The 25,626-nt window shown below is 45.1% G+C and overlaps 2 protein-coding genes across 3 annotated transcripts in view; one reads left to right on the forward strand and one right to left on the reverse strand.

Moving 5' to 3' along the window:
• Positions 1-13,517, forward strand: part of RAD52 (RAD52 homolog, DNA repair protein) — a 110,609-nt gene extending 97,092 nt beyond the window's left edge. Inside the window, exons 11-12 of the mRNA XM_068272890.1 lie at positions 518-733; positions 13,211-13,517. Coding sequence (XP_068128991.1) covers positions 518-733; positions 13,211-13,272 — 278 coding nt within the window. The 3' untranslated portion in view covers positions 13,273-13,517. The remainder of the gene's footprint in view (positions 1-517; positions 734-13,210) is intronic.
• A 4,658-nt stretch (positions 13,518-18,175) lies between these two features.
• Positions 18,176-25,626, reverse strand: part of HDHD5 (haloacid dehalogenase like hydrolase domain containing 5) — a 40,018-nt gene continuing 32,567 nt past the window's right edge. For both annotated transcript variants that reach the window (XM_068277255.1, XM_068277254.1), the window contains 2 exons: positions 23,932-24,120; positions 18,176-21,487 (listed from right to left, as the gene is read on the reverse strand). In XM_068277255.1, coding sequence (XP_068133356.1) covers positions 21,172-21,487; positions 23,932-24,120 — 505 coding nt within the window. In that variant the 3' untranslated portion in view covers positions 18,176-21,171. The remainder of the gene's footprint in view (positions 21,488-23,931; positions 24,121-25,626) is intronic.

Genomic DNA, 25,626 nt, shown 5'->3' on the forward strand with positions numbered 1-25,626 from the left:
ACTGCGCAGGAAACTTGCGCCTGCGCAGTAGAGCGGACCCGACGGCGATCGGGTATTTCCGTGTAGTTCGGAGCCGACAGCCGTCAGAGCGCCTGCGCAGGAGCCAGGAAGGTAAATATTGACGTCACCGCTGCCCGGACTCCACGGGGGGCTGCAGCGAGACCTCTGACGGATGGAGGACGGCGTGGGAAGCCTCATTAGGATCCGGAGGCTTCCCCCACCCGAGGTGAGTACCCCCCAGGGGATCTTTTTATGTTACAGTTCCTCTTTAAAAACTGCATATGAGTTATTTATTCTGCCTCAACACACAGCGGCACCTGGGGCTGTCCTCTGTCAGCTGCTGACAGGAAGATGGAAGCTGAGAAGGGCCACTGGAAGGGACATAACTATTTTAATTGCAGATTATACATTTAAAGGAGAAATCGGATTCCAGCAGGCAGCACAGACAGTTCTTCTTTCACATGCCTCTATTCTGCGTGTGTATTCTTCAGTAACGCCCTGCTCTGATTGGCTTCAGATGATCCAGAGCTGTGGGACATCCCGCTCGACTCCATAGAGGTGGAGAATTTCTCCAATGCCAGTGTGCAAACTGCTTCTGCTCCCATTACCCCCCTGGGACATCAGATGATGACACGAAGCAAGACCCCTCAGCGACCGAACAATGAGCGCCAGGCAATGCGACTCACCTCATGGAACCAATCTAATAACAACTTAACTGCACAGCCACAACCAGGTAATTGTTGTCTCTGCTAATGAGTTAAAGCACACTATAGATAGATGTCTGTTCTTTGGGGTATCTAACATCCAGCTAGGATCGGGAGAAATGTCTGCACATTTATACAGGTAGTCCCCAACTTAAAGGAAAACTGTAGGGGGTCGGGGGAAAATGAGTTGAACTTACACGGGGCTTCTAATGGTCCCCCGCAGACATCCTGTGCCCGCGCAGCCACTCACCGATGCTCCGGCTCCGCCTTAGTTTCACATCTGGAATTTCGGACTTTAAAGTCTGAAAACCACTGCGCCTGCGTGGCTGTGTCCTCGCTCCCGCTGATGTCACCACCAGGAGCGTACTGCGCAGGCCCAGTATGCGTACTGCTCCTGGTGACATCAGCGGGAGCGAGGACACGGCCACGCAGGCGCAGTGGTTTTCAGACTTAAAAGTCTGAAATTCCAGAAATGAACCGGAGGCGGGGCCGGAGCATCGGTGAGTGGCTGCGCGGGCACAGGATGTCTGCGGGGGACCATTAGAAGCCCCGGGTAAGTTCAACTCCTTTTCCCCCGACCTCCCTACAGTATTCCTTTAAGAACAACCTACTGATATGAATGGCCTGAAAATGTGTGAATGAATTGTGTGAACATTTTTTTTCTTTAAAGACTTTGTAATTTTTGAGAAAATAAAAAAAAAAATTCAAAAAAATGGTTTTAACCTGCCTGGCGGTAACCCCGAACGTAGTTCGGGGTAAGCCGCGCAGGTTTTCTCAGGCCCTGCTGGGCCGATTTGAGTAATTTTTTTTTTTGCTGAACGCAGCTAGCACTTTGCTAGCTGCGTCAGCACTTCGATCGCCGCGGCCCCACGCTCGATCGCCGCTATCCGCATCGCAACACAGCCCTAGGCTCGCTACATGATTTAAAAAAAAAATAAAATAAAAAAACCGGCTGCGCTGCCCCCTGGCGGTTTCTAATATACCGCCAGGAGGGTTAACCACTTGAGGACCGCGGGCTTTACCCCCCTTAAGGACCAGAGCCTTTTTTTCCATTCAGACCACTGCAGCTTTCACGGTTTATTGCTCGCTCATACAACCTACAACCTAATTTTGTCAAAAAAATGATTTTTTTTTAACTTTCTATGTTGACATTTTTCAAATAAAGTAAAATTTCTGTATACATGCAGCACGAAAAATGTGGACAAACATGTTTTCGATAAAAAAAAACCCATTCAGCCTATATTTATTGGTTTGGGTAAAAGTTATAGCGTTTACAAACTATGGTACAAAAAGTGAATTTTCCCATTTGGAAGCACCTGACTCTTCTGACCACCTGGCATGTTTCATGAGGGGCTAGAATTCCAGGATAGTATAAATACCCCCCAAATGACCCCATTTTGGAAAGAAGACATCCCAAAGTATTCACTGAGAGGCATGGTGAGTTCATAGAAGATATTATTTTTTGTCACAAGTTAGCGGAAAATGACACTTTGTGACGAAAAAAAAAAAGTTTCCATTCCTTCTAACTTGCGACAAAAAAAAATGAAATCTGCCATGGACTCACTATGCTCCTCTCTTAATACCTTGAAGGGTCTACTTTCCAAAATGGGGTCATTTGTGGGGTGTGTTTACTGTCCTGGCATTTTGGGAGGTGCTAAATTGTAAGCACCCCTGTAAAGCCTAAAGGTGCTCATTGGACTTTGGACCCCTTAGCACAGTTAGGCTGCAAAAAAGTGCCACACATGTGGTATTGCCGTACACATACCGATGCTGGGTGGGAGAAATATCTCTGTGAATGACAATTTTTTGATTATTTTTTTTTACACACAATTGTCCATTTACAGAGATCTTTCTCCCACTCAGCATGGGTATGTGTAAAAATACACCCCAAAACACATTATACTACTTCTCCTGAGTACGGCGATACCACATGTGTGGCACTTTTTTGCACCCTAACTGTGCTAAGGGGCCCAAAGTCCAATGAGTACCTTTAGGATTTCACAGGTCATTTTGCGACATTTGGTTTCAAGACTACTCCTCACGGTTTAGGGCCCCTAAAATGCCAGGGCAGTATAGGAACCCCACAAATGACCCCATTTTAGAACGAAGACACCCTAAGGTATTCCGTTAGGAGTATGGTGAGTTCATAGAAGATTTTATTTTTTGTCACAAGTTAGCGGAAATTGATTTGTATTGTTTTTTTTTTTCACAAAGTGTCACTTTCCGCTAACTTGTGACAAAAAATAAAATCTTCTATGAACTCACCATAGTCCTAACAGAATACCTTGGGGTGTCTTCTTTCTAAAATGGGGTCATTTGTGGGGTTTCTATACTGCCCTGGCATTTTAGGGGCCCTAAACCGTGAGGAGTAGTCTGGAAATCAAATGCCGCAAAATGACCTGTGAAACCGTAAAGGTACTCATTGGACTTTGGGCCCCTTAGCACAGTTAGGGTGCAAAAAAGTGCCACACATGTGGTATCGCCATACTCGGGAGAAGTAGTATAATGTTTTTTGGGGAGATATTTCTCCCACCCAGCATGGGTATGTGTAAAAATACACCCCAAAACACATTGTACTACTTCTCCCGAGTACGGCGATACCACATGTGTGGGACTTTTTTGCACCCTAACTGCGCCAAGGGGCCCAAAGTCCAATGAGTACCTTTAGGATTTCAAGGGTCATTTTGCGGCATTTGGTTTCCAGACTACTTTTCACGGTTTAGGGCCCCTAAAATGCCAGGGCAGTATAGGAACTCCACAAATGACCCCATTTTAGAAGAAGACATACCAAGGTATTCTGTTAGGAGTACGGTGAGTTCATTGAAGATTTTTTTTTTTGTACAAGTTTGTGAAAAAAAACAATAAAAATAAATTTCCGCTAACTTGTGACAAAAAATAAAACCTTCTATGAACTCACCATACTCCTAACAGAGTACCTTGGTATGTCTTCTTTCTAAAATGGGGTCATTTGTGGGGTTCCTATACTGCCCTGGCATTTTAGGGGCCCTAAACCGTGAGGAGTAGTCTGGAAACCAAATGCCGCAAAATGACCCTTGAAATCCTAAAGGTACTCATTGGACTTTGGGCCCCTTAGCGCAGTTGGGGTGCAAAAAAGTGCCACACGTGGTATCGCCGTACTCGGGAGAAGTAGTACAATGTGTTTTGGGGTGTATTTTTACACCTACCCATGCTGGGTGGGAGAAATATCTCTGTAAATGGACAATTGTGTGTAAAAAAAAAAAAAATCAAAAGATTGTCATTTACAGAGGTATTTCTCCCACCCAGCATGGGTATATGTAAAAATACACCTCAAAATACATTATACCACTTCTCCTGAGTACGGCGATACCACATGTGGCACTTCTTTGCACCCTAATTGCGCTAAGGGGCCCAGAGTCCAATGAGTACCTTTAGGCTTTACAGGGGTGCTCAAAATTTAGCCCACTTGCCAGGACATTTAACAAACCCCACAAATGAGCCCATTTTGGAAAGAATACACAACAAGGTATTTCATGAGGGGAATGGTGAGGTCATTGAAAATTTTATTTTTTTGTCACAAGTTGACGGAAAATGACACTTTGTAAAAAAAAAAAAAGGGAGGGGGGGGGGGGGGCCTGGCACCTCCTGGATACAGGAGGTCCAGAATGATCTGTTTCTGAAATTGAAGGAAAAATCCAGTTCTCCCAGCCTTACTGTAGAGAACAAAGCTGTTGTAAACTGCCAATTGAATCAGATAAAAAGACACTTTCTTATACCAGCGTCTTGTTTTCTGGGAAATTAAATAGGGCGCTAACCTCTGGTCATTGAAGTCCACCCCTCCCATGTTGACATTATATTCGTGGACGACAAGGGGCTTTTCAATGATCTCAGTTGCCCGTTGAATTTGGACTGTCGTGTCTGTGTGAATGGTGGACAGAAAGTAAACGTCCCTCTTGTCCCTCCATTTTACCGCGAACAGGTCATCCGTACGCAAGGCGGCCCTTTGCCCCCGTTCAAGTCTGGAGGTAACGAGCCATTGGGGGAAGCCCTGGCGACTAGGCCGCGCAGTGCCACAGCATCGGATTCCTTCTAACTTTAAGTGCTGATAGAGGGCTACACTTGTGTAATAGTTGTCCACATAAAGATGGTACCCCCTTCTGGAACAAGGGTGACACCAAGTCCCACACAACCTTTCCACTGCTCCCCAGGTAGTCAGGGCATCCGACCGGCTCCAATTTTGAGTCTTTTTCCCTCATAGACCCTAAAACGACATGTATAGCCTGTGGCCCTTTCACAGAGCTTATACAGTTTCACCCCATACCGGGCGCGCTTGCTTGGGATGTACTGTTTGATGCCAAGGCGCCCGGTAAAGCGTAAGAGGGACTCGTCTACGCAGATGTTCTGTTCAGTGGTATAAGCATCTGCAAATGTTGATGACAGGTGGTCTATGAGGGGCCGAATATTGTGGAGCCGGTCATAAGCAGGGTTGTCCTTTTTATGACAGGTTTCGTCGTCATTCAAGTGCAGGAAGCGCAGGATGGGCTCAAATCGTGTCCTGGGCATGGCAGCAGGGTACAATGGAACATGATGTACTGGGTTCGTAGACCAATACGACCGCAATACATTCTGTTTCATTAGTCCCAAGTGAAGGATAAGGGCCAAAAAGATTTTAAGTTTGGAAACTTGGACTGGTTTCCACCGGAAAGGCTGGGCATAGCTGCTCTCCGGGTGCTCTGTGATGAATTGTGTGGCTTTACGGTTGGTCTCAACCACAATTAAGTCCAAGAGAACCTGGGTGATGAACAGCTGCAAAAAGTCTAGGGTCGTTCCTAGATGAGCTGTCGCCACCTGGACTCCAGACTGGGCGGTGAAAGGGGGCACTACGGGTGCGGCGGAATCAGGGGATTGCCAATCTGGATGTGCCAGCACCTCTGGGAGTCTATGGGTACTACGGGCCCGTCTTCTTCTTGGTGGCTGCGACGGGGGTACTACTGCACGTGCCACGGTACCAGTTTCAACTTCCATGCTGGCACTCACCACTTCACCAGGGTCTACGGAAGTACTGGTACTAAGTCCGGAGATGCTGCGCTGCTGGTGCCTGCCTCACCAAGAAAACTCATCAGCGCTAGCACCACGCTGCTGCCCTTGAGGCGGATCCTGCGCCACCTGCGGTCTAACGACATGGGGTCTGGTACGCCTGGCTCTAGCCGGGACCAAAACCTCGTCATCACTTTCGGTCAGAGAACCACTACTTTCCACAGGTTCAAATTCGGACCCGGATGATTCGTCGGCTGAGTCTTCCCAAACGCTCTCATCCGACTGGTCCATGTACCTGTATACCTCCTCATCGGAAATCCCCCTTGCCATTGTGGAATGCTAAATTTATGGGGTTTTCCTCCGAGACTACCCAGAAAAAAAAGAGCACCTACCTAGCAAAAGGGAGTATTTGAGAGGTAGAAAGCTGTGGTCACTGAGTTTTGATAAAAAAAAAAAATCAAAACTGATCTTTACAACGCCACAGCTAGTGTACAGTGTTTTTGCAGTGATCAGAAAAAAAAAATCTGTCACTACAGTGGGGCAGCTGAACGCAGGTGCGGGCGAACAATCAGGCCTGATCGGGTAAACACTGCGTTTTTAGTGGAGCCTACACTAAGGTGACCCTAATGTACTGCTATAGATCTGTCTGCGATCAGGAATGATCACTAGATACTATATAGTACCAATGCTGATTAACGACAGTGATGGCGCTAATCAATGAATGCGGTGCAGTGGGCTGGGCACTAACTGACCCTAACAAAGGGGCCTAGCTAACTGCTAACACTAGTGATACTAAAAAAGTGTCAGTTTTCACTGATCACTGTTTTTAGATCACTAGGATAGTAACAGGAGGATGATCTGGGGTGGGGGAGGGGGTTTGGGGGTGGTGGCGAGTGGGGTCTCAAAGGCAATCAAACAATCACGGGACAATCAAAGCCGATCACGGGACAATCAAATACAATTACAGCACAATCGAATCCAATCACAGCACAAGCAAATCTGATGCACTCGGAAGGTGGTGGTTGGAGGTGGTGGGGGGGAGAAGGGTGGGGTTGGGGGTGGCGGGAAGTGGGGTCTCAGAGGCAATAAAACAATCACGGGACAATCGAAGCAGATCACAGGACAATCGAATACAATTGCAGCACAATCGAATACAATCACAGCACAGTCAAATACAATGCACTCGGAAGGTGATTAGGGGGGGTCTGAGGGCGATTTGAGGGGGTGGGGGGTTGATCAGGAGCCCGCACGGGGCAGACTGAGTCCTGATCTGATGAGAGGCAGTCACAGGGGGTAACTGATCGAAGATCAGTTAGTGATTGCTGGGGAGGACAGATGTAAACAATGCGCAGGGGATGTAATCAGGAGGGGGGTCTGAGGGCAATCGAGGGTCTGGGCAGGTGATCGGTTGCCCCCGCGGGACAGTTAGGGTCTGCTCTGATGGGTGGGGGTGCTGAGGGGTGATGGACAGGTGATAGACAGGTGATCAGAGGGGGATCAGGGGGTAAGCTAGCTGTATACAGTATACAGGGGGGTAGTCTGGGGGTGATCTAAAGGTGGGGGGGGGAATCAGGGGTGATTAGGAGGCAGTTAGGGACCTAATCTAAGGGATAGCGTTGATAGTGACAGGTGGGGGGTGGGGGTTTTAGAGGGGTGCAAGGGTGCTGGGCAGGGGTCTGCTGGGGTGATCAGGGGCAGTCTGAAGGCTGGGGTGGGAGATCAGGGGGGCTATGTGCAAAAAAAATAAATGTGTGGTGTATACTCACTATGGCTTCCTCCTCGCTGGTGGTCTCTGGAACAATGAGACCACGAGGCGAGGAGGAAGCATGTATAAGGCACTTTGTTTACCTAACAAAGTGCCTTATACGCATTGATATATATTTTATATTCCTCCGCTCTCCGGCGCTGCTAATTGGCCGGCGAGCTGGAAGCTAAATGCCCGGCCATCGATCCCCGGCAGAGGATCGCGTCACGGATGACGAGATCGCTCCGCCCATGCCCGTACAAGGACCGCCGCCTCTGTGCATGCGGCGGTCCTTGCGGCATCCACTTTCCGACCGCCCCTGTGCAGTGAGCGGTCGTTTGTTAAAATGGTAAAATGTTGCTGCAGTACACTGAGGCCACAGAAGGTAGGGGGGAAAAGAGGTGACAGAGGGGGACACTAAATGCACAGGGGGGCATAGAGGAGGTAGATGGGGTAGAAATGGCACAGCGTTTCTACTTATGGACAGATTCAGGTTGAAAACGAACCTACCTCATTTGCCTCAAGTCCCTATCTCATTTGCTAACCGGGGACAAGCTGTATACTTATTTATGGGCAGTTTCCAAAGCTTTAGGAAAGTCTGCTTCCTCACCACCCACACATTTAATAGCCCAGTTTTAACTGCTGACTCCAGAATTTTGGTCAAGTAGCTTATGTGGCTGTTTCTGAGACTTTTTCACCTGTTTTCACCTTATCTTTGTTACATTTTGAAGCTTCCAAAGAGCAAAAATATAATATAATTAATGTAATAAAAGTAATATTGAAATTAAGTTAATCAGGAACAACTTACTTTGAGTGATTATTTGGTACTTATCCGTTAGCCGGGCGCATCCGGCAGGTGGCGCTGTTGATGTTAATTCCAATCATAATTACTTCACGTAAACCTGTGAATGTAAACCGCCGGATGCGCCCGGCTGAAACAGATCAAGCCGCCGGCTTGCTTCGTGAGTGTCTCGCTCTCCTCCCCCTCTTGCCCTCTCTCGTATGAGCCTTGGGGAGGGGACATGCGTGTCCCCCCAGAGTTGTTCGTCGCGGCATTGCGACGAACGACTCTGGGGGGACACGCATGTCCCCTCCCCAGTGTTCTATAGGAGAGAGGGCAAGAGGGGGAGAAGAGCGAGACACGAAGCAAGCCGGCGGCTTGATCTGTTTAAGCCGGGCGCATCCGGCATTTACATTCACAGGTTTACGTGAAGTAATTATGATTGGAATTAACATCAACAGCGCCACCTGCCGGATGCGCCCGGCTAACGGATAAGTACCGATTATTTTTCTTGTAAATGTGCTAAAAGGTTATTTTTTTTATCACTTAGGTGATACATAAGTCATTTATGAGAAGTTTTGTGAATAGAGTCCAATGTAGGATCATCTGTGTGAGGGTGTTATGTTTCACTACCGTGGTGAACCGTATTATTCCATCTATGTGGGTTCCAGAGTCACTGAGGTGAAGTAAAGTCAGCTCAAGCTCATTTGTCCTCTAAATGGCCATTTGTAAACAAAATCATATTTAATTCAAGTAAACCTAGAGATAAGAAGAAATAAGGTTTTTCTCACTTGCTGGATTTCAGCTTGGCCATATTGAAGGCTCTGTAGATTCTTTCCTGCGACTGGGAATACACTTAAAGGACAACTGAAGCGAGTTAGTATATGGAGGCTGCCATATTTTTTTGCCTGGGCGTCCGGGTGATCCTCTGCCTCTAATACTTTTAGCCATAGCCCCTGAACAAGCAGCAGCAGATCAGGTGTTTCTGACACTCTTGTCAGATCTGATCAGATTATCTGCATGCTTGTTTCTGGTATTATTCAGACACTACTGCAGAAAAATAGATCAGCAGGGCTGCCAGGCAACTGGCAACCAGGAAATAAATTTGGCAGCTTCCATATTTTTTTTACGGCTTTTTGAAATGTCTAGCACCTTCCTGTCATGCTGAGCCTCTGACTTTGGTGAAATGAATAAAAAAGAGCAGAGTTCTCAGCCTGCATATTTATTATGACTGTGGGAGTATACTCTATGCAGCATAATCACCTGAGCTGTACTGTCTTATTTCTAAAGCTATATACAGCGCATAGCACTTGCATTGTTCTCCATTGCAGAGCTGACACTAATTAAATATACTGAATGGGACAACGCTGACCTGTGCACAATATGCATGCAGCATGCTTTATCAGGAAGAAGTGCTGCTCAGCGTGGAAGCATTGCTCAATCAAACAGTCCTGTCTGTACACCTGTGTATCTCACACCGATCAGTGCTGCTAAAATACTCTCAGAAATGTGACACAATGCCCAGGCCCTTAGGGCCCATTCCCACTTAAAAACGCAAAATGCGATTAACATGTAAAAATCACTGGGCATTTTCACTTTTTTGAGCAATTGAAATATATTTGCAATCGCGATCGCTTTAAGAAAAAAATGGGTACTTATCCGTTAGCCGGGCGCATCCGGCAGGTGGCGCTGTTGTAGCGAATTTCGATGCGCTGGGTTGTATCTAATTCCATTCATACTTCAACGTAGTACTATGTGAATGGAAGCGCCGCAGGTGGCGCTAATTACATTGATACGTTGATAACAATACAGTGTTAATGGCAAGGAATACATTGTATTTGAAGTGGCTGGCACTTTTACATGGAATTCAAATGAAGGCGGCGGCAATGTAACAGATGAAGCCGCCACCTTCGTCTGTTCTTCTTCTTCTTCTCCCCCTTTGCCCTCCTCTCGCTTCTACAATGCTGGCAGCCTGCGGGGACATGCGTCTCCCCCCAGGCAGGGAATCCCGCTTATTTCCTTGCGACGAACGACTGTGGGGGGGACAGGCGTGCCCCCCCCCCCCCCCCCAGCTGGCAGGGTTGTATAGTTGAGAGAGGGCAAAGGGGGAGAAGAACAACAGACGAAGGCGGCGGCTTCATTTGAATTCCATTAAGTGCCAGTGCCGGCCACTTCAAATACAATGTATTCCTTGCCATTAACACTGTATTGTTATCAACGTATCAATGTAATTAGCGCCACCTGCAGCGCTTCCATTCACACAGTACTACATTTAAGTATGAATGGAATTAGATACAACCCAGCGCATTGAAATTCGATACAACAGCGCCACCTGCCGGATGCGCCTGGCTAACGAATAAGTACCAAAAAATGCATGTAGTGCATTTTGTGTTTTGCGCTAATCGTGAATTGCCAGTGATCACGGCAGTGAGATCACTACCATACAGTAACCAATATCTCACAAAAATACTCCCAACACATGGAAGTCCGTGAAAAATTCATACCCAGTTTATTAGGGACATATCCCTTTAAAGACAAGTAAAAGACAATACAATACAATCCCTCAATCAAACTGCAGGTCAGCAGTACCCCCCCCCCCCCCCCCCATGCATGTACAATTGTAAAAATCACACCGTAATAATAATGCGTAATCCTGACTGGAAATAGTCTAAAGTGCTATGTGTTAGATGCTGGAAAAATATTAAAAAATTTGCAAAACCACTGGGCTGCCCTTCTCCCTCTCTACATGTGATCCATTGGTAAGACCTTCCTTTCACAGTGCACCTTATTTACTGTATTGAGACTTTGCAGTTCTGTCTTCATCCGCTTCTTGGTACATAGACTTTGCACAGGACATTTTGCACTATATGCAGCTGGTACACTTTTTTTGTAATTGCTTTTTTCTTGTCAAATGTTTTTTTAACAGGTATTTATTGTTGCTTCATTTTGGTTTTGCACATTTTTTGATATTTTTCCAGCATCTATCACATAGCACTTTAGACTCTATTTCCAGTCAGGATTACACATTATCATTACGGTGTGATTTTTACAATTGTACATGCATAGGGGGTACTGCTGACCTTCAGTTTAATTGATGGATTTTATTGTATTGTCTTTTACTTGTTTTTAAAGGGATATGTCCCTAATAAATTGTGTATGAATTTTTCACGGACTTCCATGTGTTGGAGTATTTTTGTGAGATATTGGGGCCTGTACAGCCCTTCAACCTTTAAAAAAGGTATATTTTTCTTTGGTAATCATTAGTGCTAATTACCTTTATCGTTGCAACATTGATTGGTATATAATTACTGTAAATCTTGTTGATGTATTGTATATACTGCCATATAGTAAACATTGTGCTAGTACTTTAAAAAGTGCTGGCGATCAGTGCCCGCTAATTGCACGAGTGTGAATGGGCCCTCGGGGATTGTTTTGGGTGACATAGTTTGTATCAGCAATGAACAAAAATGTTGCGTGGCTGCCAGGCTCTGGAGCAGGAGGTTGTGTGCTATGGAGAGGAGGAAGAACATGCCAATGTCACCCATCTTCCTTTGTAGTTCCCGCTGAGATCGATAGGGGTTGGTCAAGTGCAATGTATCCTGGCAAATCACTGGAGGGGAGGCCAGTAATAGCAGGGTTTCCCATGTATACAGTTTTCCTGGGCTCTGCTAAGCCTCTCCAGCTAACACCTTTTGAGACGATGAAGTCACTTGGTTTAGAAAAAGTCCAGTTGAAAACAACTTATGTTTCTTTGTATGATTTTACATTTATTACGCTGTGCTTTCAGTTACTCTTTTCAGTCTACATGCTCCCAGGCAGGGCAGGATCATGAAAGGTAAATGTGGACTTATTTAAATGCAACAGAGAAGGTGTAGGAAGTGTTAAATGCTTTGTTGCCCGCTAAGCAGGGAAGAACTGAAAAAGAACATAAGACTGCTGAGCCGTAGCCACAGTGCTGGCCAGAAATAATCTTTCAACAGCAAAGTGATGTCAGTGAATGCAGAGCCAGATTTGAGGAATTACCAAAAAATGCCTTGGCCTAGAACAGCTGCTACTCAAGGGTGCAGCTGGACAAGAAAGAGGAGGCTCCAAACGGAGAGCAAGTCGTGGAAGTGATTTTATGGAAGTATGGATTTAACACATGCAGGAGCCTGATTACACATGGTCATCAAACAGATATTGCACGAGAGAAGGTTGGCATAGATCATCCCAAATTGCAAACATGTACAACCGGTGCTGGGAAATTTGGGCACAGGGTAAAGCCAAAAAACAGCATAGACACTGGGGAAAGATGGAATTCGTCTCCCAACTATTGCTGGCGGAGGAATTACGTTTTTTAAAGAAATTTGTGCTCTATCGTTTGACGACGCCCAAATTAGTTTCTGAGCACCACTATTGCTGTAACTCCCATTACAGCCATTGGCAGCACATGGTAAGCCCAAATATCCCAGCACTGTTTTGTTCTGTTTTGCCCAGAAGACCAGGGGCTCCCAGTTAATGTATGATCGCCCGATCAACCGATGGTAAAAGGATTTCTGTACATTTGGGCTATTTTAATTGAATGGTGGAGAATAGGTTAACATCTTACAAAATATCCAGTTGATTTTAAGGACAACTGACCTGAGAGACCTATGCAGGCTGCCATATTATTATCTTTTAAGCAATGCACATTGCCTGGCTGCCCTGCTGATCCTCTGCTTCCAATACTTTTAGCCACAGACCCTGAACAAGCATGCAGATCAGATGTTTGGCTGCATTTGCCACATTATTGTTTCAGGTGTTTGATTCAGACCCTACTGATGCATGAAAAATCAGCAGGATGCCAGGCAACTGGTATTGTTTAAAAGGAAATGAATATGGAAACCTTCATATCCCTCTGAGGTCAGTTGTCCGCTGCTTTTGTTTTGCAGTTTATGCTGTGTGATACAATTGACAACACTTCACTATCTTTGTCTGTCTGTGCAGATAAAAGCCCATATCGGCAGAACCCAGGTTTTGTCATGAAAAAAAGAAGGCTGGAGCCATAGTGACCGCTTGCAAGCTCTGCAGCCATTGCCTTCCCCCATGTTGAAGGGTAACTGGCAATGAGGTGTATATTTTATGTCTGCAAACCACAACTCACCCGTGGCTGCATTTCCCCAGTTATGTCTCAATCAAAAGACCTTATTTGTTTCACGAGTTTTTAATACATTTTATGAAAATTATGTGTAAAAAGTTAATAAAATTTTATTTTCTGTTAAATTAACTACCCAAATAGGTACTTATCCGTTAGCCGGGCGCATCCGGCAGGTGGCGCTGTTGATGTTAAAGAGAACCCGAGGTGTGTTTAAAGAATGTTATCTGCATACAGAGGCTGGATCTGCCTATACAGCCCAGCCTCTGTTGCTATCCCAAACCCCACTAAGGTCCCCCCTGCACTCTGCAATCCCTCATAAATCACAGCCGTGTTGTGAGGCTGTGTTTACATCTGTAGTGTCAGTCTCAGCTGTTCCCCCGCCTCCTGCATAGCTCCGGTCCCTGCCCCCGTCCCTTCCCTCCAATCAGCAGGGAGGGAAGGGATGCAGGCGGGGACTGGACTTCTGCAGGAGGTGGGGAGAGCAGCAGACTGACACTATAGAGATAAACACAGCCAGCTCTGACAAGCGGTTTGTCAGCAGCGTGGCTGTGATTTATGAGGGATTGCAGAGTGCAGGGGGACCTTAGGGGGGTTTGGGATAGCAACAGAGGCTGGGCTGTATAGGCAGATCCAGCCTCTGTATGCATATAATATTCTTCAAACCCACCTCGGGTTCTCTTTAATTCCAATCATAATTACTTCACGTCAACCTGTGAATGTAAACGCCGGATGCGCCCGGCTTAACAGATCAAGCCGCCGGCTTGCTTCGCGAGTGTCTCGCTCTCCTCCCCCTCTTGCCCTCTCTCGTATGAGCCTTAGGGAGGGGACATGCGTGTCCCCCCAGAGTCGTTCGTCGCGGCATTGCGACGAACGACTCTGGGGGGACACGCATGTCCCCTCCCTAGTGTTCTATAGGAGAGAGGGCAAGAGGGGGAGAAGAGCGAGACACGAAGCAAGCCGGCGGCTTGATCTGTTAAGCCGGGCGCATCCGGCGTTTACATTCACAGGTTGACGTGAAGTAATTATGATTGGAATTAACATCAACAGCGCCACCTGCCGGATGCGCCCGGCTAACGGATAAGTACCCCCAAATGTTTTTGTTAGTGTCTCACCACTGCTTTGGTGTTCATTGCTAAGGTTTTTACATGTTTGACCTCTGCAGAGAGTTTTCCTGTGATCTTCTCCGGCAAGAGAAGCTAATGGTAAATAAAGTGCTATAAGGACCACTACTGCCAGGTTTTTTTTGGTGCCCTGATGATGTCTCGGGACAAGAAGTGAGGGAAAATTCTTACAGGCAGGGACAAAGCGAATTGGAACCTTCTCACAGCAATCGAACATTTACCTCTGATGGTAAAGAAGAGGGCTTGCTTCCTGGTTCTAATGGAGTTCATTTATGTGTGTAATGCCACACTGATGACTGATGTACAATGGACCTGTAGGTTGCAAATGTAAAGTTACCTAAACGAAGAAGATGATTGTTGCTCAGTTTGGCGGTTTTTGGCCAAATCAAATATTGTATAGCAGTGTTTCTCAAACCAGTCTTTGTGACTCCCCAACTGTGCATGTTTTCCAGGCAGCCTCACCTTTGAACAGGTGGGATAATTAGTGTCTCAGCTAGGTGGATTCCATGTAGCAGAGATTAGTTACCCCAGCTGTGCATAGGTGAGGTTGCCTGCAAAACATGCACTGTTGTAAGGCACCAGCTGATGCAGACAAATAATTAGAAAGCTCAACTGATTGAAGCTCTGCTCAGTTACAACTTCTAATAAGTAACAGCTGGTAGCTTTTACTCTGTCTTCCTCCTGCTACCACGATCAAAGCAGAAGACATTTGTAAATCTGAGCAATGTAGTGCACCTATTGCCCTACATACATATTGGCTATCATTCATAAAGCATCTCCGCATGCGGAAATGCTGAGAACAGCTGACTTTACCGACCACTTGGCAAAATCTTCATTCATAAGGGCCCGTTCTCACCTGAGCGGGAATCGCGCGATTCCCGCTAGCGGTTCTGCAAGAACTGTTACACAATATAGCGAGTGGCAGTGTTCTCACTGCAGCGGTTAGCGATAACCGCAACTGCGCTGCATGCAGCGGTTTGCCGGCGATGAGCGTTCCGCGATCGTGATTAGCGTGCATAACACGCTAATCGTGATCGCTCCAAAACCGCAGCAGTGTCCAGTGATTTTTCTGCGCTAATCGCGGGAAAATCACTCCCGCAAAACGCCGGCATTCTGCGATTTTAAGTGTGAACGGGCCCTAAAGGCTCTTTCCGCATGAAAAGCTGACATTGCCGTGCAGAGCGATCAATTTCCGCCTTGTGCGGTGATTATCTAGATTTATCTAGAAAAAGTAACAAAATGTCCATTCATAAACATTAGAGCAAGCGTTATGCAGACGGGGATTACCGCTCCTTCGGCAGGAACGATAAGCATGCGGAATACATGTAAGTGAATGGGACAGACCTCCCAAGCAGCAGCAGAGAGAGCAGCGCACAGAGAGACTCAGGCAGCTTCTCTGTTTCCGCAAGCCTACCGCCAGCCTTTTTAGGAAAATCTCCGCACTTGTATCGCAACAGGCAACATTTTTATGAATGGCCACCCAGAAGTCTAAAATACCGACAGCGGTGTTTTCCCGCACTGATTCTAATTTCCGACAACACTTCTATGAATGATAGCCATTGTGAATTATATAGAGCATAACGGGGGGGGGGGGGGGGGGGGGGGGGGGGGGGGGGGGGGTGCACTGGACTACCAGGGAAAGGTATTAGGGTGGCTACTAGAATGCTATAAGAGGGGTAGGAAGGAGCCCCCCAAAAAAGTCTGATTTGTCCAGAAGCTAGATAGATATCTATCTATATATCTCGTTAAGGCATGAAGTAGTGATAAAAGTATTGCTGATTAATATGCATACAAATCCACGGCGCTTGGTACTCAGCTCTGCATCTGCAGTAACCCCACAGTGCTCAAAGACATGTTTCGATAGTGACCATCACCAGAAATAAATCAAGAAAGGTCACTTCTCCATCCAAGAAACATATAAACATTTATTAGAAGCTGAATCTACATTACATATACAATGACTTACTTCCAGGGTCCTTGTGACAGGGCCCCTTAGTAGTTAAAAGCTTATAGTGTAACCCAGTACACATTTAAAATCTAAAAATGATCTCATATAAGTTGCCCAGTCTCCAGTTCCTACCGGTTTCGGCCTCAAGGAGTGTTCCTTGATGACGGCAAAAGGCCGAAACCGGTAGGAACTGGAGACTTATATGAGATCGTTTTTGGATTTTAAATGTGTACTGGGTTACACTATAAGCTTTTAACTACTAAGGGTCCCTGCCAAAAGGATCCTGAAAGTAAGTCATTGTATATGTGATGTAGGTTCAGCTTCTAATAAATGTTTATATGTTTCTTGGATGGAGAAGTGACCTTTCTCGATTTATTTCTGGTGATGGTCACTATCGAAACATGTTTTTGAGCACTGTGGGGTTACTGCAGATGCAGAGCTGAGTACCAAGCGCCGTGGATTTGTATGCATTTTTTTCTTGGAACCGATTGTGGATGTGGTTGATCCTGAGCAGCTGGTGGAACATACACATGAGTTAAAGATTGGATCAGCGCCTGTATATACTACAAAATTGCTGATTAATAGTAAAACTGGGTACTTATCCGTTAGCCGGGCGCATCCTCTAGGTGGCGACAAAACTCCACCAGAGTTACATCTTTCCCTACGATCCATGTCGGCCTGGAGGGGGAATAGTAATTAGCGCCACCTGCCGGATGCGCCCGGCTAACGGATAAGTACCTAAAACTGCTTTTGTCGATAATGGGAAAACTGGTCTGGGTGCAAAATGGTTCGAAAATGCAGGCACTGTTTAATCTGCATTAGATCAGGTAAACCATAAATATTTTACTGGTATTAGTTATGTATATAGTCTACCCACCTCGTATCAGTGGATATTAGACATGATTTCAACAGTAAACTCATCTAATATTGATCACACTAGTGCAGCTGCCAGCTTTGCATTGCATAATGCAGTACAAACTTATGCAAAGTCAATGGCATACCTCTCCCATTCATGACTCCTTCATCAGTACTGATCAGGTAAAAAAAAACAAGCCTTTGTTAGTTTAGCTATTCTGAAGCTCTGTACATACGCTAGATTTAACTTGGCCAATAATCTAATATACGTCTAGCGTGTGCAGCTTTCCACCCAACGTTGCCTAAAGATTGGACGTGCCTTATCTTAAGCGTCGCCCAAGCAGCCCCCAATTGCATTGCTCTCCCCACTCATCCCACCTGCGGGAAGATGCACAAATCATTGTCCCTCCACCCCTCTCCACAGCAACAGATGCATTGCTAGCTTACAGGCTAGTGTTGCTTCTGTACAACATCGGACCCTTAACTATTGTCCTAAGAATCGATCACGATCTCAGCTGGGTGACAGTCCTAGTACACGTGTTTGGGACTTTACTCAGTGGCACATGTAATCTATTAAATACATCCCATAGTAAAAGCCTACTCATGTTTGTCACCTGAACATTGGCTAGCATCGCACTTTCATCTCATGGCCTCTGTTAGGAAACCTTTTGGATAAACCTTATTCTACTTGCACTTTTACAAGCTTACATGATGAGCTGAAATAAGACTTTGCAGTAATCCCTGCAATGTATAGAGCTTAACTGAAGGGATCACCCTATACTTAGTAATGTTTCACTTTTACTTTGACAGCTAAACCTGTGTGAGGGAGCTGTACTGAATTAAAAAGTAATTCCTAACTTTAGAAGCAAAGGGAAAAATAAGACCCGACCAGTGATGCATAAAACATTGTATTTCCTGCTCAATCATCACATCACACAAATTCATTATGAAATTCACAGTGAAATTCAGAGGTAGTTGCCAAGTGTATAATTTCCTCTTTTGGAAAGTAAAAGAGGCATGTGCAGGAGGAAAGTCCTGAAAGCAGAAAACAACCACTAAAACAGATGCAAATAAGTTGTACTTGCATTCAGATTTCATATAAATTGTATGCAGCTTGAAATTGGACCAATCATTATAACTTCCTGTCAGTTGTGATAGGTCCATGTTCAATCTGCATATGATTTACATGATATTTGAATGTAAGTATAACTTATTTACATTGGATTTGCCGTCCCTAATCACAAAACTTAATTAAAATAGCACCAACTAATTCACTAACCTTTCAGAAACCCGACTATCTTCTGATGTGATCCAGAGAATGATCTGATTTCCAATGTCTCACTGCAGTGTGGCCAGCAGAGGTGCTGCTCAACAAAGTTCAGTGAATTTTAATAGAACATGGATTCTCCAATGCGTCTCTACCGGTAGAGAAGGGGCATAATGCCAGCCACTGCCTGCCTAATCATAGCCTAAATACCTAAACTGCATGCTGCGTAACATTATGCCACAGAAAAAAGATCCCTGAAATAATGTTAGTAAAATAAAGCCTGAGTCTTAAAGACCATATTTATTTTTGGTTCTGTGGAACCTCAATGGCTTTAAAGGAAATCTGCCGTAAAAGGGCTATGATAATTTTATATTTAGTTTATCTCACACTCAATATGATGTTTGCCTGGCTTGTTGTTCATCCCCTGCCTCAATGGGCATGGACCAGTATGCAGGTCAGGTATTGTGTGACCCCACTGACTGCATGCTTGTTTCATCTGTGACTCCAGTACTACTGGAGCCAGAGAATCAGTGTGACAGCCAACCAACAATTTCTAAACTGGGTAAATATGGTAGCCTTCAGTGCAACAGCCAGCCAATCAACAGTTTCTAAACTGGGTAAATATGGAAGCCTCCATATTCTCCTAACAGCTAAGGTTTTTTTCCCCAATAAGAAACAAGGGGAAGCAATAAAACTCCAATAGGGGTTCTGCCATTTCCCCATTCCACACAAAAAGGTTATACCGGCCCCTGCTGAGGTCACCTACCCACTTCCTGTCAGGCAGGAAATTTCCTCCAGATGGGGGCTAGACATTTCCCTTATAGGCTTTAACCTATTTCTAAGCTATATGAAATGTAAATAATATTTTACTGAAGAAAAGCTTTAATGCACCTTGCCCCATGGAGCATATGACTGCGCTGTAGATCTCTAGGCTTCAAATGTTTACATTATTTAATACACTGGATGTATTACATTTTCTTGTTGAGGGAATGAATGTGGTAGGAGGAGAGGCAAACTGTATGGCCAGGAAAGTATCCTCACCCTTGTGCAGTGTGACTTACAGTACTTGATACAGAGATGGTCAATGAAATGCATGTTTACATGCAGTAGGGAGAGGATAACCGCTGCAGTGGAGTTTGTCTATTCTATCTGGCCCATGAAACAGGTATGCAGCTCACTACTTTGCTTCCATACATTCACTTATCTGCTTGGTTCATTATTAGAATGTCTCCTTCAATTTTGGGATAAAATTGCATTCTTCTAGCAGCACAGGAAATAATCTCACAAAGGGCCAGTGCACACCAAAAACCGCTAGCGGATCCGCAAAGCTTTTTTTTTTTTTTAAGCTGTTTTTCAGAGCAATTCTAGGCATGTTTAGAGAGATTTTCTAAACATGCCTAGCGGTTTTTTGGAGCATTTTTGTGTAGCAGATTTTATATTTTGTTACAGTAAAGCTGTTACTGAACAGCTTCTGTAACAAAAGCGCTTGGAAAACCATTCTGATCTAGCGTTTTTCAGAGCAATTGTCCACTTTCCTATACTCAAGTTTGAGTTTGGGGGAAAAAAATGATGCGCTCTGGTGTGCACCAGCCCATTGAAATACATTAGCCAAGCGGTTTTCTATCACCAAGCGTTTAAAAAAAAACGCTCAGAACCGCTCTTGGTGTGCACCAGCCCAAAGGCACCAAAATGTTGGTAATACCAGAAGGAAATGATTCTCTGCCCAGGCAGAATGTTCGTACAGAAAATTGTTAGATCTGACCATCACTACAACCTGGCAGCTTCTGTCAGAGGAACAGGTAAAAAAAACAATTAAAAAGGAGAACCTGGTTACTGACTGGTTATTATGGGCCAGTCAGTCCACGCTGGGTACATTTTCCTATCTTTTAGCCCTGGATTTCTCAGGAGAGATTCTTCCAGACTTTCCACAATTTTCTTTACTCAAAACAACCTCCAGGGAGGAGAGATGGTTGCAACATTTTCTCTTAGGGTAGCAAAATATACGGTAAATGTTAGAATTCAATAAACTTTGGGGCAATGCACTTGCTGGTTGCTTTCCGGGTCCCTCCTGTTCCCCATTTTGACCACTTCTAGCATATGATTGCCTGAGCAATCACATCCCCTCAGCCAGAAGTGCTTGGACCACATGAATGCATAGGCACTGGTCATGTATGAGTTCTGAACCCTGCATGCCTGGTGAAAGGATGCGTTTGTGCATATGGGAAAGTAGATGTACTCCATTCAGTAGATGTAGATGCGTTTCCATTCCCTGGGCATGCGTGGTTCAGAATTCATGCATACCAAGCTCAAACACACAAGTTCACGACCCTGGAGATCTTTCAGGCGACTGTTAATAAAAAACCTGGCAGAATAAGGAATGAGAAGGACCCCAAAGGCAACAAGCAGCATTAAATGTGTTTGCAGGAAGTGCATTGCCCACAGCAAGTATTCACATTTCATTTCACTACAGGCTTCCTTTAAAGATCCATGTGCCATGAACCATCCAGCGGGTATTTTGCAGGTGGCAATGTCAACCTGCATAAATTCATATACAAGTGCAGATAATTTCTGTTTGTAAAACAGCTTTGTAGCTGAGAAAATACACAGCTATGCTAAGCATCAGAGGCTTTCCTCGTCTTCAGATGTCCAACCTTCCTTCTTCAGTATTAAGTCTACTGCATGCCCCACGTCGGGCACCATATGACCTGCCTCCACCAGGCTGGGCTCCAGCTGGAAATCGCGGTGCCCATGGAAGACCGTCTCAGTGATGCTCTCTTGTGGATCTACAGGCACTTCCTTCTGCCTGCCGTAAACACCAGTACACACCAGAATGGACTCGCAGCTGACTGGCCGGCTAGAAGAAGCATCGCCTTGACGCATCTGTAACTGGCGATTGTACAGGTTGGCACCATATATATCTGCCATTGGATTATCACTAAGGAGATAGAGCAAAAGTTAAATGTTAAGAGTACTTGTATTTTATAAATGTGTTGGAACTTAAAAATGATGCAGTAATTATTTATCAGCACTTTTTGTTACAATAATGTCCACCCCAGTAAGTATAGTATATGCTGTTTAGACTGTGCTTATACTGTAAAACTGTGTAGTTTAGTAATCTTTCTGCAATCCCAACAATGCTCCAATATGACCCAGGCAAGGTTTGCAATCTTTTCTACCTAATAGCAGATCAGTTGTAAATATCCAGTCCCGGTATACTGAATCACTTATATCCCCACTGCAGAAGCTTGGAGATCTCTGAAAACTCCTTAGTAAACAGGCCCAAAATATACTGTGCATCTTCATCTATTGCATTACATGGATGACTACAGAACTATAGTGTACTTTGATGAACAGAGGCGCCAGCAAAATAAAAACAATAATTAAAAGTTTTAAAATATGCTGATGAAGCGTGCTTGGTCCTGCGAAACGCGTTGCATCTATTGGGGTACTAATAAAGTGTTTATGTCAGGCAAGTAGTCTAGTCTGCTTTCAGGGGTAAGTCCACCACTGCCTCCCCAGCATATTTTAAAACTTTTAATTATTGTTTTTATTCTGCTGGCGCCTCTGTTCATCAAAGTCATTATAGTGTCCACCCTTGGTGGAAGGGGGACCCACCCCTACCTTTCTTCTATCTACGGAGAGCGAATTCTTAACCCTGAGTGAGAACAGGTCTAATCTCCTCACCTGCATTCATAGTGGTTGCCTCAGCGGTAACCCTTGTTTGTGAGTATAACCTTCTCACATTACATTATTCGGTACTTATCCGTTAGCCGGGCGCATCCGGCAGGTGGCGCTGTTGATGTTAATTCCAATCATAATTACTTCACGTCAACCTGTGAATGTAAACAGCCGGATGCGCCCGGCTGAAACAGATCAAGCCGCCGGCTTGCTTCGTGAGTGTCTCGCTCTCCTCCCCCTCTTGCCCTCTCTCGTATGAGCCTTGGGGAGGGGACATGCGTGTCCCCCCAGAGTTGTTCGTCGCGGCATTGCGACGAATGACTCTGGGGGGACACGCATGTCCCCTCCCCAGTGTTCTATAGGAGAGAGGGCAAGAGGGGGAGAAGAGCGAGACACGAAGCAAGCCGGCGACTTGATCTGTTTAAGCCGGGCGCATCTGGCGGTTTACATTCACAGGTTGACATGAAGTAATTATGATTGGAATTAACATCAACAGCCCCACCTGCCGGATGCGCCCGGCTAACGGATAAGTACCCATTATTCACTATTGTCCTGAGCATACTACACCATATTGGGCTCTCTGTGTCTTTTTCTTACAGAACTATAGTTGTCCTTTATAGCCCAACTAAACTTAGACTTGAACAAGGCACATTTTTTAAGCAACCTGGGTCTTAGTACCCCCATAAACTCCGTGGCCCCTCAGCTTTACTGGCATCCCCTCCATGTTGGTGCTGTGTCCCCCTCTGCCCAGTTATTGCCTTAACAGTGCACTCACACTCCTGACGCTCCACTGTGCGCTGCGTTTCTGGTAAAAGCGCTTTTCCAGAGCGGTTTTGTAATTCACTCCCTAACGCAAATCAGGAAGTGAACTCTTTGACCTGGAAAAAAATAAATACAATGGGCTTGATTCACTAAAACAGACAACAAACCTTATCAGAGTAGCATAGCGAGCGCTACGAATCCGCAGGGGTCTCAGGGCAGGACGAGTGGAGCTCTCGTCATTGCCAATTAGCAAGTATAAGTTCGCTATGCTACTCTGATAACGCGTGTTAACTTTGATAAGGCGTGCTATTTGTCTTAGTGAATCGAGCCCAATTTATTTATTCTAAAAAACGCAGACGCAATCGCCGCATAAAGCGATTTTGTGAGCGTTTAGCACTCTTCCTATACCTTCCATTATAGCAAAAATGCCCTAAAAATGGTACAGGCACCGGTTTGCTGAACGTACAGCACACAAACCGTGCTGATATGAACCTTCTCATAGAGATTCATTGCACAAGCGTTTTGTGGGCGATTTTAAAAATCGCCTGCGCTTGAAAAAAGGCTGAAAATGCCCCTAGTGTGAATGAGCCCTTATAAATGTTTCCGAACTGTGAATGCCCAGAACACTCTCAGTCCCGTACACAGTCGTTCGAGAGGGCACGCGAGTGGACAGCATGTGCTTTTTTTCAACAGAATTTGTTCAGTCGGAGCTTTAAACTAAGGGGAATGTACAAAGACTGAAGGCAGGTCAGCAAAGCTGAAGTGCCACAGAGATTATCTGAGGAAGCTGCAGGGATGGATGTCTCATATTTATGCATGGTCCTGGAACCATTTCATGTATTTTATCGCCATTAAAGTGTTGTTGGTGTTCTACCATTTCAGGCTAGAGAAAGGCCAAGTGTGAGGTCACAAGATATAGTGTAGCGTGCAATTACTCACCCAATAGCGTACAAGGTCCGGATTGGGGAGTCCCAGCCCTGCTCCCTGGCTTGTTTTATAATCAGCTGCTCCGCAAAACTATAAGTCAATGTGCTGGGCTTACCAACCAGAGCCTCATAGATCAATTCCTTCCCAGTGATTTTACGGTACAAAGTCTCCAGACACACCAGGAATGTCCCGTGACCGAACCTGAGCACAAAATACATGGGAGTATCTGATTATACGGAGGAGGTAACAAGCTAAAGTGCCTCTCTGGTCACAGTATTGCTTTTCATGTGGCCAAGCTGACCTGTAGCTAGAGATGGTCGAAGAGACCGAGAGATGGTCACTGAGGTGTTTGCAAATTGTATGCAGCTTAGAACTAGGCCGATCAAACTGACTTCCTTTCAATTTGGATTGGTCCATTTTTTTAAAAAGTATTTTTATTTATGCAAGCTGAGCAAACACAGAAGCATATCACCATGACCGATAACAAATTTGGCATCAGCATCTTAACCACTTTACCACTGAGGGGGTTTTACCCCTTGAGCACCAGAGCAATTTTCACCTTTCAGCGCCTTCCATTCATTCGCCAATAACTTTATCACTACTTATCACAATGAAATGATCTATATCTTGTTTTCTTCAATTAGGCTTTCTTTGGGTGGTATATTATGCCAAGAATTATTTTATTCTAAATGTTTTTTAACGGGAGAATAAGCAAAAATTGGAAAAAATAATTTTTCAGTTTTTGGCCATTATAATTTATAAATAGTACATGCTACCATAATTAAAATCCACGCATTTTATTTGCCCATTTGTCCCGTTTACACTATTTAAATTCTGTCCCTAACACAATGGCCTCAATTCACTAAGCTTATCTCCTGTCTTTAATAACTCTTCTAGAGTTGTTACCATGGTGATAAGGCATGTTGTATTCAGGAAACATTTTACCTCAGGCAAACCTAAAGTTAACTCTTCTGTCTTTAAGTTAACTCTCCAATCCTTAAAATAACTCCAGAGTTAAAGACAGGCTGTTAATTAACTGCGTGTGAAAATAACTACAGAGGAGGTAAATTAACTACAGATGAGGTAAATTAACTACAGAGGAGGTAAATTAACTACAGAGGAGGTAACGTAAGGAATGAAGAGATAAGATAACTCTCTCACTGTGTGAGGTAAGTTTTCTATTGCCTTATTATCTCCATCATGATCTTAGTGAATTGAGGCCAATGGCCTCAATTCACTAAGATCATGCTGGAGATAAGGCAAGTAAGAGAGTTATCTTATCTCTTCTGTAGTTAATTTACCACCTCTGTAGTTATTTACCACCTCTGTAGTTAATTTACCACCTCTGTAGTTAATTTACCACCTCTGTAGTTAATTTGCCTCCTCTGTAGTTAAGTTACCTCCTCTGTAGTTATTTTCACACGCAGTTAGGGCCCTTTTCCACCTGCAGTCGCTAGCGTTCACGCTGAACGCTAGCGATTGCTGAATCGCAATTACCGGCGTTCCCCGACGTTCGCGGCCGCGATTTTGCTATGCTATGCACTGCATAGCAAAATCGCGGCAATTATCGCTCCGCCGCGCGTTCGCGTTCCCCGCAAAAACGAATCGCGGTAGTGGAAATGACCTACCGCGATTCCCATGTTAAAAAGCAAACCGTAGCGATTGTAAAATCGCTAGCGGTTTGCGTTTTTGCGATTCAGCCAGCGC

Source organism: Hyperolius riggenbachi, chromosome 3, assembly GCF_040937935.1.
Source record: "Hyperolius riggenbachi isolate aHypRig1 chromosome 3, aHypRig1.pri, whole genome shotgun sequence".
Classification (NCBI taxonomy): Eukaryota; Metazoa; Chordata; class Amphibia; order Anura; family Hyperoliidae; genus Hyperolius; species Hyperolius riggenbachi.